Source organism: Microtus oregoni, unplaced genomic scaffold (assembly GCF_018167655.1).
Source record: "Microtus oregoni isolate MIOR12 unplaced genomic scaffold, Mior012 000042F_ref0000377, whole genome shotgun sequence".
Taxonomy (NCBI): Eukaryota; Metazoa; Chordata; class Mammalia; order Rodentia; family Cricetidae; genus Microtus; species Microtus oregoni.
The window spans coordinates 1,894,587-1,906,714 of record NW_024543209.1 but is presented as its reverse complement, the minus strand read 5'-3'; the positions used below and the strand labels follow the sequence as shown (position 1 = coordinate 1,906,714).

Below are 12,128 nucleotides of genomic sequence, written 5' to 3'. Positions count from 1 at the left end.
ATTTGATGCAGTTTTTCTCACCTACCAGATGACATCTGTCAGCCTTCCACCTGTTTGCAAAAGGAAGCTTTCACGTAAATAACTCTGTCTTCTCAACTTCTTCCAGAGAGAATTTCCAGTTCCTGAGCAGTTCAAGACTGTATGGGATGGATCCAAACTGGTCACCGAACCTGCAGAAATCATGGCCTAACCTGCAGGAGCTGTCCTTCCCTGAGTCTCCTCTAGCAAACAAGCAGAAGCAAGCAGCTGCTAGGAACTAGACGTCACCCTTGTCCCTGCCTCTATGTCAGCCTCCCGCCCTTCTGTGCTGTGGAAGCGGTGTCTTTCCTGGCTCGCTTTTGTGGGCATTCGGAAATATTTAGCATTAGATCATGATTTGTGTGTGATTTTAATTCCACATGACCGCAGCAGAGTTAAAGGAGAAGGAATTCTGTTCCCGTCGTATCCTGAACACCGTAACTGACAAGTAAGATCCCTGCTCGTGTCTTCGCTTAGGTTTAGCTGCTAGTTGAAACATGAAGCCTTAGAGAATCGATGTGTGTTTTCACCTTATGGACAAGCTTAACATGATAAAATAGTCTCGTGCCCTGAAAAGTATGACTCTATTTTTAATTTTTACATGTTCACCTTTATCAGTGTGACTGTCCTGTCAGCATGAACACATACTTCAATCCATGTTTTTATAAACACACACACACATACACACACGCAGGAAATTCCAAGGACCAAACTCGGTTTCTTGGTCCTGGGAAAGACAATATACCCTTTGCAATTTCAGAAAAACAAAAGAAATTCTAACTTTTCACCTTAAATATTTCCCGCCGCAGCCCCTGAAAACTCTTACTTGTCTGACGGTCCTGAAGCCAGAGGGCGGGAGGGGACGCGGTCCTCATTGCGCTCTATAACACCTTGCAGCTCTGCTCCGAGAATGGCTCAGCCTTTGCTTTCCAGTTTCCAAGTCGCTCATGTTAGCCAATGCCCCATACAGTCTCTAATGCTTGTTAGAGATCAGCTCCTTTTCCATCCGCGAGGCTCGCCATGCTGAACGCCAGGGAGCCAGGCGATTGCTTCTTGCACTGTTGTTTGGCTCCGCTCCGCTTCTCTAGTCTTGGTAGTCCGTGCTTTTTCAAGGGAGCAGCGACGCTTCTCCGCATCTTCTCTGCAGTTTCTTGGGTCATATTGTCGCATGACGCTTTCGGAACCAATAGGAGCGCCTAGATTGTGCCGATGAAGGCCTCTGCATATCATTTTCATTTTTTTAATTGCTTCTATATCCATATAGTATTCAGATCACTGATGTTCGTGTATCAAAAAGTTTTGCTATAAAAGTTCTGTCCTTACGAATAAAGTTGTGGCTTTAGTAAATATCATTTTTGAACAGTAAACTTATACTAAATAAAAACTAATTGTTTAAAATACTGAGATGAATTCTGGGTGGTTTCATTGGTTGTTGCTTGCATGCTTGCTCGTTTCTTCATTTATTTGGGGTCATCCCCGGATACAAAGTGAGACACTGTCCAGAAAAAAAAAGGTTACAGGGCCAGGGAGAGCTCAAGGGATGGAGGTGCCTAATGTCAAACCTGACACCCTGAGCTTGACCTCCAGGAACCATGTGGTGGAAGAAGAGAGCTGACATATGCAATTTGTCCTCTGTCTCTACATGTTCGTCATGAATATGCATGCCAGCACACACACACACACACACACACAGTGCACACATAAGCAAAAACAAAATTACTTTTAAAAAGTCAATATGTAACTGGAGACATGGCTCAGCAGTTAAGAGCTTTGCTACTATAGTAGAGGACCCAGGTTCGATTCCAGCACCCACATGACAGATCAAACCACCTGTAACTCCAGGTCCAAGGGATCTGACATCCTTTTCTGGCCTCTGTGGGCATCCGCATGCATGTAGTACTCTTGCACACTCAGTCACACACATACACATAAACTTAAATTTTTTAAAGTAAAAACAAAAATCACTCTCAGAATGCTACATATTAGCATTTAAATGGCCTTATCTGACCAGTTTTTTAAAAAGAAAATAAGTGGCCGAGAGTCAAGCATCAAGGGCCTTCCGTGCCTCCTTAGTGTTTCAGGATGAAAATGAAAACCCCAAAGCAAGGCTTTGTTGTAAACCCTGTCCTGGATAACACTGCCCCCAACCCTGATAGACTGTTTCTGAAAAGTCTTCCCTTTTACAGCGAGACCTCTTGAGGTGAGTCGGTTCTAAGTCACATGTCTGTGGAAATGGTAGGGAACACGTACCATGTGGCTCCTTTATTCCTTCACTCGTGGAAGTGTCTACTTCATCTTCTTAGACAGCATGACTCTGTCTCAGGAATGTTGTCGTTGTGAAGAGGAGGAAGCTGGAATCCAGGGGCACTAGCGCCTTGCACGAGGAGAAGCAGCAGCAGGCCGAGTGGAGGCCGCCTCAGCTCGCTCCAGCTGCGATTCTTTGCTCCGCCTGGCCCCTCTCTGGAGTGCTTAGCAGTCACCAAATCCAGTGGTTCCTTCACACTCATCAGTGAAGTTCTAGATACCGGCCTGTCCTGTGTGCGAAGTGTCCCTGCCTCCTGTCGTCCCTACCTCTTTAGCTACTCGATGCCCATTTGTCTCTCTTCAGTTCATCACCTGTGTAGATGATTCTGGCGTCTACGTGCATCTGGACCCATCTCCCCAGATCCATATCCGCTTGTCCCAACCTCTCAGCGTGGCTACAGTCACACACATTTCCCCACAGTTATCCAGTCTTCCTCAGCTACGTCTCCAGTTTTCGGCCCTGCATGAGCCACTTGTTTAAATACGTCATAAGAAACCATTTCAGAAGGGTGCGTTTATTTTGGCTTCCAGTTTTAAGGGACACAGTCTATCTCAGTGGGGAGGGTGTAGCAGGAGGAATGTGAGGTAGCTGAACACTTGGCGGAGAGCTAGACAGGAAGTGGGCCCTGGCTATCAAATCTTGAGGACCGTGGCCCACAACCCCTAACGATGCTCCTCTCCCTAAAAAGGTTCCATTACCTTTAAAATCAGCATCACTTAGTGGAGATGAAGTGTTCAAACATTGGAGTCTGTGGGGGCATTGCACACTTAAACCAGAAGAGGCCCCTGATACTTTCCGTCATAGAGTTATAATCGCCCATTTCCAGTGGTAGGACACACGGGTAGGAAGTGAACAGGGGAAAAACAGTTCAGTGTTCTTTCTTTAATACAGTGTTTGAGAGAACTCCAGGCTGAGTTCCATAGCCCGTGCTGGGCCTTGGATTCACCGCAATTCTCCCACCACAGCCCTGTGAGCACGGCGGATGTCGGCACGAGCCATCATGGCTGGCTCATGGTTCAGTCTTAGATGTGTGTTTTCAGGATACCTTTGTGGCATACAGCTGAAAATGTCAGCCAGTAAATAGATGCAGCTCAAAAGTCCTTGTCTCTGAATCCAGCTCCTCAGGAATCATTTCATGAGCTGAATATTCCCCAAATGAATCTCATTAAACATGCTTGTTACAAAGAACTCATTTGAAAACGTTGGGACTGTCTGTTCCACGGTAGGTACAAATGCAGTTTTGACAGCCATTTTGAGGGCTTTTGTCCCTGCAATGGAGACACGCTGGTTTTATAATGTTAGCCTTCTTGAGCACAGTTCAGTAATTCTAATTCTGTGCAGAGTGAAGTGTCTGTCTGCTCTGCTTGTAGGAGAGAAACCAGCCCGAGTCACCCCACCGATGTTCACTCGGGTCGCTCCAGATGGCTTTTGTTCCTCTGTTTGTTTAGTAACTTGGCACAGAATAGACAAGGAACAAAGGGTAATGTTTGCCGAAGAGAATTTGTGTTCGGGTTTCCCTCCACACAGTCTGGTTTCATAGTCTAAGATAAGTTTTTGCCTAAAGCTGCAACTTTAGATGTTTGGGATCCGAGCCGCTTTCTTTCATTTGAGACTTTGCATTTTAGAAGCAGTGTGTGGTGACACAGGCCTGGAATCCCAGCGCTTGGGAGGTAGAGGCAAGAGGATCTGGCTTTCAGGGTCATGGTCAGGTCCCTAGTGAGTTCAAGGTCATCCTGGGCTACAGAAGTTGTACAAAGCGACAACCAAACCAAAAAAAAAAAATTAAAAAAACACTTTTAGGACCATCAGTCATAATTTTTAAAAAATGATTCCTCATTATGACCAAAAGAACCAAATGAAAGATATGACCCTTACTAAACCATAATGCCAATTTTTAAATTCCATTTGCCAACATTACATAAAAAAATATTTTAAAAAAAATCAGATAACCAGGCAGTGGTGGTACATGTCTTTAATCCAGCACTTGGCAGGTAGATCTCCTAGTTCGAGGCCAGCCTTGTCTACTAAGTGAGTTCCAAGACAGCCAAGGCTACATAGAGAAACCCTGCCCTGAAAAGCAAAATAAAATAAAAAAAATAAAACTCAGCTAATGCTGAATGTTAAGTCTGGAGCATAGCCCCCAGCCCCTGGCATCCATCCCAGCCTCCCTGACCTGGGAGTTGCTTTGGTCTGGACTCCAAATCCCAGCATGCCAGGTCCTGACCCCAGGGTGGGCAGTCAGGACCACTCCCACAGGGTATTTAAGTGGGTTCCCAGAGGAGTAACACGTGATTTTCAGGTCTGCATGGGCTCTCTGCTTTCCTGTCTCCTGCCATGCCCTCTGCCACCCGAGAGCATCATGCTTAATAAAACAATGGGCATTTTGATTTGGTTTGATTTGACCTAATTGGATTACTTTGCGCTGGCAGAGCTGCCCTTTTTCATATTATTCTTATTAACACTGAGAAGGTAGCTAAGTTGTTAGAGTTTTGACTCCTAGGCATGAAACCCTGGGTTCAAACTACATTAAACAGGTGTGGTGACCAAGCTTAGGAGAAAAGAGCAGGAGGATCAGAAGTTCAAGGCCATCCTTGGCTACTTAGCCAGTTTGCAGCCAGCCTGGAGCTACGTGAGACCCTATCTATAGATGATAGATAGATAGATAGATAGATACATACATACATACATACATAGTAGGTAGATAGATAGATCCCATTGATAATTCCCTAAGATCAACAATTTATTCTGGCAACTGAACAGAAACCAAGTCTGTTTCAAATATGCTTAGTGACAACCTCATGAATTGGTTAGTTTTACTGGAAAGTCAGTAAACTCACCAGGGAAGTCTTTCTATGAGTATAACAATGGTGTAGAATTGATTAGGAAGCTCAAGATTTGCTTGCAATGACTGATGGCCTTTTCTTTCTTGTTCATTGTTCCCACGGGGCATAGTCACATCCACACAATGAACAAAATGCCTTTCCTGACAGGGCTGACACTAAGAACATGTGTCCTCCAGCAGCCTGCCCGGCTTTGAGATGATCAAGTCTCAAATTGTGACACAATGCCAGAGTCAGGCAGGCACAGAGCACAGGAGCCAGGAACACAACTGCTTTCTGCAATCCAGTTCCAATAAACCGGTCTTTTATGGACGTTGAAGGCCTCTCCTGTGGCATCACAAAGATGGGAGACACCGAGAGAACTATTCACAGGAACTGTGTAAAGTTTCTTCCTGGGAAAGGCCAGGGGTGGTGGTGTACTCCTCTGATCTCATCACTGAGAGGAAAATGTTGAAGTTGAGGCTAGCCTAGGCTATCTTGCCCCCAAAATACCAGAGAAGGGGCAGGCTGGGTGATTCAGATGGTAAAAGTGCTAGAGATCTCAGGGCCTGAGTTCAATCTCTGGAACCCACAGTGGGAAGTGGGAAGGCTCAGCTCCTCAGAGCTGTCCTCCTTGGACAGGGACATGTCAAAAGTTAACACACACACACACACACACACACACGCACATGCACACATTTCCTGAAATACAGTTTTTAAAGGGGGTGTAAGTGTGTGTGTTCTTCCTGGTCTGGGATACACAGAAACTCTGAATGAATCCCCAGGCATCCCCTATCCTGTTATAAACTTGGCGCCATTTACAATGGCAAACTAAAGCATAAATGTCAGTATTTATTCGACAGACTTAATCAGAAGGAAGCTAACCATGCATATCTACAGAAAACTGTTCTTGAACATCTGAGTGATCTAGATACCTGACCAGACTCTTTAGGTTAGGGTCCTTTGTTTTTTAGGGTTTGTTTTCGGTGTTTTTTTTTTGTTTTGTTTTGTTTTTTGCGCAAGGATGAGAAGAAGGAAGATGGAACATGGTGGCCCTGCATGCCATGAATGTGAAAAGGAATGGAGCCCTGTTGTCAGCAACCAAGATCCGCTTCCCAGCGTTCGCAGAAATGCTTCTCACTTGTTAGCGTCTAAAATAATTATGCCAGCAATATGGCCTACATTCTGCATGCTGCTTCTACCAACTGGCTAAGACAGCCACGTTCTCTAATTAAATTAACCTTCTCTACAGTTCACAGAAGTGTACGTCTGTTTTCCTCTGATATCCTAGGAGAGAGAAGCAATCCCAATAGCTTGTCATCAATTAAGAAGTAGGCCCACTGCTCATTAATCCTTTAAGAAAGCCAGCATGTTCTTGCATTCACTAGACAGAGGTCATCATGAGGGTCACGTGATCTGGTTTCCATCTGGGAACCACCAGAGATGGTATGCCCATCCAACCAACACCTGACACCTCTAAAGAATGAGGTAACCCTTTAACAGAACCAGTGCTGGCGAGAGAGACCAATAAGCAAAGCGCTCACTGTGCAAGCATGAGGATCTGGGTTCAGCTCCTCGAAATTCACATCCACAAAAAGGGTGGGGGGCTGGATGTGGCAGCAACACAGGCCTGCAATCCTTGGGGAAGCAGAACGAGGAAGGGCACAAGCCGTTCACCCTGGGCCGTGAGTGAGAGAAATGGTCTCAACTCTTAATGACCCCAGGGTTCAATGCAACTGATACAGTTACAAGCCAAGCCCCACATCCAAGGCGCAAAGAACATCACAGAAGAAGGAATGGGAAGATTGTAAGAGTCAGAGGACCAGACTCTCTGCTGAGAGTCTCCTGTGTATGGCAGGAAAGCTGCATTCATGAAACCTCGACAATATGACCACCTAAAATTAGCAACATAGTGACGACACCAGCTGAGCGCTCCACAGTGTCTTCTCTGCGCCCTGACCAGTCAATGGACCTCTGTGGTCGTCACCATCTACTATAAGAGCTTCTCTGCTGAGGCTGAGAGATGCACTAATCTATGAGTATACAGATAACTTAGGGAATGGTTTACATTATGTCCACTTATAGGAATAACTGTAATAGATTTGCCCCTAGAGCCTGTGAACTAGCCAGTCATGGGGTTTTGACCCAGTCAGCAGTACCAGGAATGAGTCCTGTTTTAGGGAGCGGTCTATAAATCCAATAAGAAAGTGTCTGGTTACTCTTAAAACACTTGTGCCGCTATTGCACCGGAAGCCGATCTTGTCAGGCTAGCCGTTATAGAGCTCATAGGGGTCGCAGCTGTGTGAGAGTGTTGAGTACTCTCCTCCAACAGTAGCATAAATCGAAACTTCTAGAAGTATGAAAGCTAGTCTGTATGAGAGGGACATCTCCATGCTCTAGGGCTCCACTATGTGGTGTCTTCAGCCACAGAGCCTTCTCGCAAAATTCTGGGGACAACCAAGAACAATAGTCATAACATGTCGTGTTTGGTGGTAACTAGGGCTCTACTGACCAACAGCTCAAAAGGAGGGAACCCTTCCCTGCCACCAGACTTTTTATTTGATAGCCTATGGTGTCTGGAGAGGCATTGTCCCAACATTTTCTTCCACAAAGCTCAGAGATTACTGTGGGAAAGGGGACAGAAAGGTTGTAAGAGTCAAAAAATACTGCGTGTCCAAAGCTAGACCTTAAATCCAAGGTTGTTCTCTGAGCCCAGTACATATGCCTGCTCATTCATAGTCTCTCTTCTTCCCCCTTCTCTCTCTCTCAAGTTGGCTTTAAAAAATTTATACAATATATTTTGATCATAGTTTTTCTCCTCTAGTCCCTCCTACATCCTTCCACTTCCTTACCAACCCCATTCCATGTTCTTTCTCAAAAAAAATAACAAAAATCAAAAAAAAAATAAAATAAAACTTTAAAAGATAAAAAAAGAATGCCAAGCCTCCCACCCCCCCCCCAAAAGTATATGTACATACAATAAAATGGAGTCTATTTGGTGTTGGTAAGCTAAGTGCTCCTGGGCATGGGGCCTGCCATGAAATGTGGTTGATACACCCAGTGGTTGATTCGCCTGCCAAGTTCTGGGATTGAAGGCAGTAGCTACCATTTTTTGCATGTAGCCAGTTTCAGATTAAAAATAGATTAGAGGTAAGCAAACAAGTATGGGTTTTTTTTTATGTTAAGTACAAAGTGCCAATGGTAAGTAGACTCTCCAATATTTTATGAAATTAATCTTTTACAATTAATCAAATGTCCTGGCTAGAGAGATGACTCAGAGGTTAAGAGCACTGACTGTTCTTCCAGAGGTCCTAAATTCAATTCCCAGCAACCACAGGGTAGCTCACAGCCATCTGTAATGAGATCTGGCGCCCTCTTCTGGTCTGCAGGCCTGCATGCAGACAGAACACTATATACATAATAAATAAATAAAATTAATCAAACATCCATTGTCAATTAATATCTCCAGCTGGATATGATAGCAGACACCTGTGACCCTGGTGCATGAACGGTGTAGGCAGAACAATCTGGAGTCTGAGGTCATCCTCAGCTGCATAGCAAGTTTGAGGCCAACTTGAGTTTTATGAGACTCTGTCTCATAACAAAAAATATTGTATATGTAAATTATATATTCTTGATCAAACTTAATGCCCTACACTTTTAATGCCTCCTTTTCTTCGTAATTAACCGTGAAAACTTTTCTGTGTTATACTGCGTTACTTTCAAAGAGCCTGATACTGGGTTTACTGACAAACCTTTCTGTCCTTCTGCCTGCTACTCTGGATTTTTGATGGCGATCTCACAGAATTTTTTTTCTTGCTTTGCTTTTATAAATAACCCTGCAGGAATGTGCTTGGTTTGGTAATGTTTTGTTACGTAGTAGATTCCTAAAAGGAGGATTACTGAGGGAAAGGTCTTGGTTATTTTGAATTTTGCTCAACTTTGCAAGTTATCTGTTTTTAAATTTGTACAATTTATCTTCTTCAAAATGAATGAATCCTTTCTCCAAATATCACCAAAACTGGGTGCTTCCTTAGCTTTCTAGTCTGCTACACAAAACCTTGTTGGTTTAAAAACTGATCTGGGGGTAACCTGTTGAATTTAAAAAAAAAATGACGCTTTCATTTATTTAAAATAAAGTCAACCAGAGTATTAATCTTAGAAAACACTGTACATGATGCCAATAAAGTCCCCAAAGAGATCAAAAATAATTGTGGGAATTTTGTTTTCATTCTTTTGACTGCAAGAGCAAGACAGGCTAAGAACAGAGCAAAGATTTGGTGGGTGAATTTAATTTTGTTGTCACTTTATAACTGTAATTTTGCTACTGTTATGAATCATAATATAAACGTCTCTGCTTTCTAATGGTCTTAGGTGACCCCTGTGAAAGTTCATTTGTCCCTCAAAGGGGTCACGACCCCCAGGTTGAGAACCACAGCTCTGGGCAATGGGCCTTCCAGTTATGATCATGGTAAGACCCAGTAAGAAGGAAAACCTGCAGGGTTGAAGAGGTGACTCCGAGGCAAAGGGCAGCGTGTCACCCTTGAGGAGCACTAGAGTCCACTCTGGCATCTCATAACTGCCCATTACTCCCGGTTCAGGAACTCTGATGTCCTCTTTTGACCTCCACAGACAGACACCAATGCCCATGTTCACACACACACACACACACACACACACACACACACACACGTTAAATCAAAAAGAAATAGTTTTAGAAATGAAATAGAGTTCAGTGGCAGGCATTTGCTGATCATGCATGAAACCCTAGGTTCCATCTCAGCACAGCAAAAATAAAGAAATAACCATGGTATTAAGAAGCAGGCAGGGGAGAGGGGCCCTCAGGCTAGTGGACTCCACCTCAGGGGAAGACTAGGAAGAGATTCAGGAGAGGTGGAGCCACTGTCAAGGGTGAAATTCCAAGGGAAAGACGTGAGTTAAGCATAGGAGGACTGACTGACCTGATCTCTGAGATCAAGAACTTTGTGCTTTTCCCTGAGGCTCACTTCCAGTGTGACTAAGGGAAAGAACAGGGCAGAGCAATGTTTCCATATTCATTTGAATTGCCCCTTTTATCTTATAAATGTGTGCTCTTCATGATCGCTCCCCCCACCATGTTGGGGATGGAACCCAGTGCCTTCTGCATGTTAGGCAAATACTCTTTGGCTGAGCCACAATCTCTCTCTCTCTCTCTCTCTCTCTCTCTCTCTCTCTCTCTCTCTCTCCTCCCGTATGTGATAGTCATTTTCTCCCTCTATCCTGTCCCATTCAGCTGATAATGATGCCAGGCTTCATACAAAAACCATACTTTTGCTTCGTCCCAATCTTATATTTCAAAGTCAAATCTAATCTTACCCTATAATAATCTTTCCTTGTGCCATATTTCATGGGCAATGTATATGGATAGATCCTGGAACCAACAAGCAAGACTGGGATTCTATCAGAATAAAATAGAGACAAGAGCTGGGTTTGAAACGCATAAACTGGATGCAGTGACACACACCACGAATCCCAGTGCTGAGGAGACGGCAGGGGAAGCAGAAGTTAAAGGTCATCCCTAAACACATATCAAGTTCAAGGCCTGCCTGGGCTACGTGAGAACCTGTCTCAAATAAAAGAGGATAGGGAAAAAGAGAAGAGAAGAAGGGAAAAGAGGGGAGAGGGGGAGAGGAAAGAAAACAGAGAATTAAATTAATCTGTTGAGAGTCTCAGTTTTTGAAGGCAGGATTGGAGAAAGAGATTAGCTTTGGAAATTCCTCCCCCTACTGGCTGCCTGAAGTCCTGTCTGTTTATTTTACACAAGGCAGCAGGCTATGGATTGAGCGTGACATGTTTTTCGGAGTTAACAAAAAGTCTGCTATGAGTGAAAACACAAATATAAGTCCCCTCAAATTCCCATAATCAATAAATCTATAATAAGGAAAATATTATTTTATTGCTATTTGTTGTATGCTTTTTTGATTACAACTGACAATAAAGTTTGCTTTAAGTCAGAGGAGAAGCCATCAGTGACCTCCTATTTCTTCCGTTCCTCCACCCAAAGGGAGCAATGGCTAAGTTTCTTAAGGCTGCTTAGCAACCCCGGGTAGAGGGCAGAAAAGCCTTATTCAACATTTCACCCCAAGATTAGTTACACAGGAGAAAGATACTTCATTACATGTTTTCCACAAGTTAGTACAGAAATCAAATTATTTTTAGGATACATATTTTATTCAGTGCACTGGGCATCCTATTTATTAAATGTCGCTGGCAAGAATTACTCAAATAGAATTATAAATTTATCAAAATAAAAACCCTTTGCTTATTGATGTGGGATTCCCCACTATATGTTGTGAATACCATTGGTTAATAAAGGAACTGGTTTGGCCTGATAGGGTAGAACAAAGCTGAGTGGGGAAAACTAAACTGAATGCTGGGACAAAGAAGGACAGAGTCAAAGAGAAGCCATGGAGCCGCCAGAGACAGATGCGCTAAAACTTTGCTGGTGATGCACAGATTAATGGCGATGGGTTAAATTAAGATGTAAAAGCTAGCCAGTAAGAAACTCGAGCTAGCCAGGTGGTGGTGGTGCAAGCCTTTAATCCCAGCACTTGGGAGGCAGAGGCAGGTGGATCTCTGTGAGTTCAAGGCCAACCTGTTCTACAAGAGCTAGTTCCAGGGCAGGCTCCAAAGCTACAAAAAAACCCTGTCTTGAAAAAAATCTAAAAAAAAAAAGAATCTCAAGCTAATGGGCCAAGTAATGATTTAATTAATACAGTTTTGTGTGATTATGTAAGGAATCTGGGCATCCAAAAAACAAACAAGTGGCCTTCTTACTACAAACCAAGAATAGGTGTTTGACTCCCCAAATGTCTAGAATGTTCTTTGAAGTTCTTTCAAAGCATGAATTTAAATCTGGATAAAAAATAGCTATTTTTCTAGTTGTGGTAGTACATGCTTATAGTCCCAGAACTCTGAAGGGTGAGGCAGGGGGTCGCAAGGAGTTA

General features: G+C 43.7%; 1 protein-coding gene across 2 annotated transcripts in view; it reads left to right on the top strand.

Moving 5' to 3' along the window:
• Positions 1-1,422, top strand: part of Cap2 (cyclase associated actin cytoskeleton regulatory protein 2) — a 138,849-nt gene extending 137,427 nt beyond the window's left edge. For both annotated transcript variants that reach the window (XM_041633002.1, XM_041633001.1), the window contains one exon: positions 107-1,422. In XM_041633002.1, the coding sequence (XP_041488936.1) occupies positions 107-190 (84 nt within the window). In that variant the 3' untranslated portion in view covers positions 191-1,422. The remainder of the gene's footprint in view (positions 1-106) is intronic.
• The last annotated feature ends 10,706 nt before the right edge of the window (positions 1,423-12,128 follow it).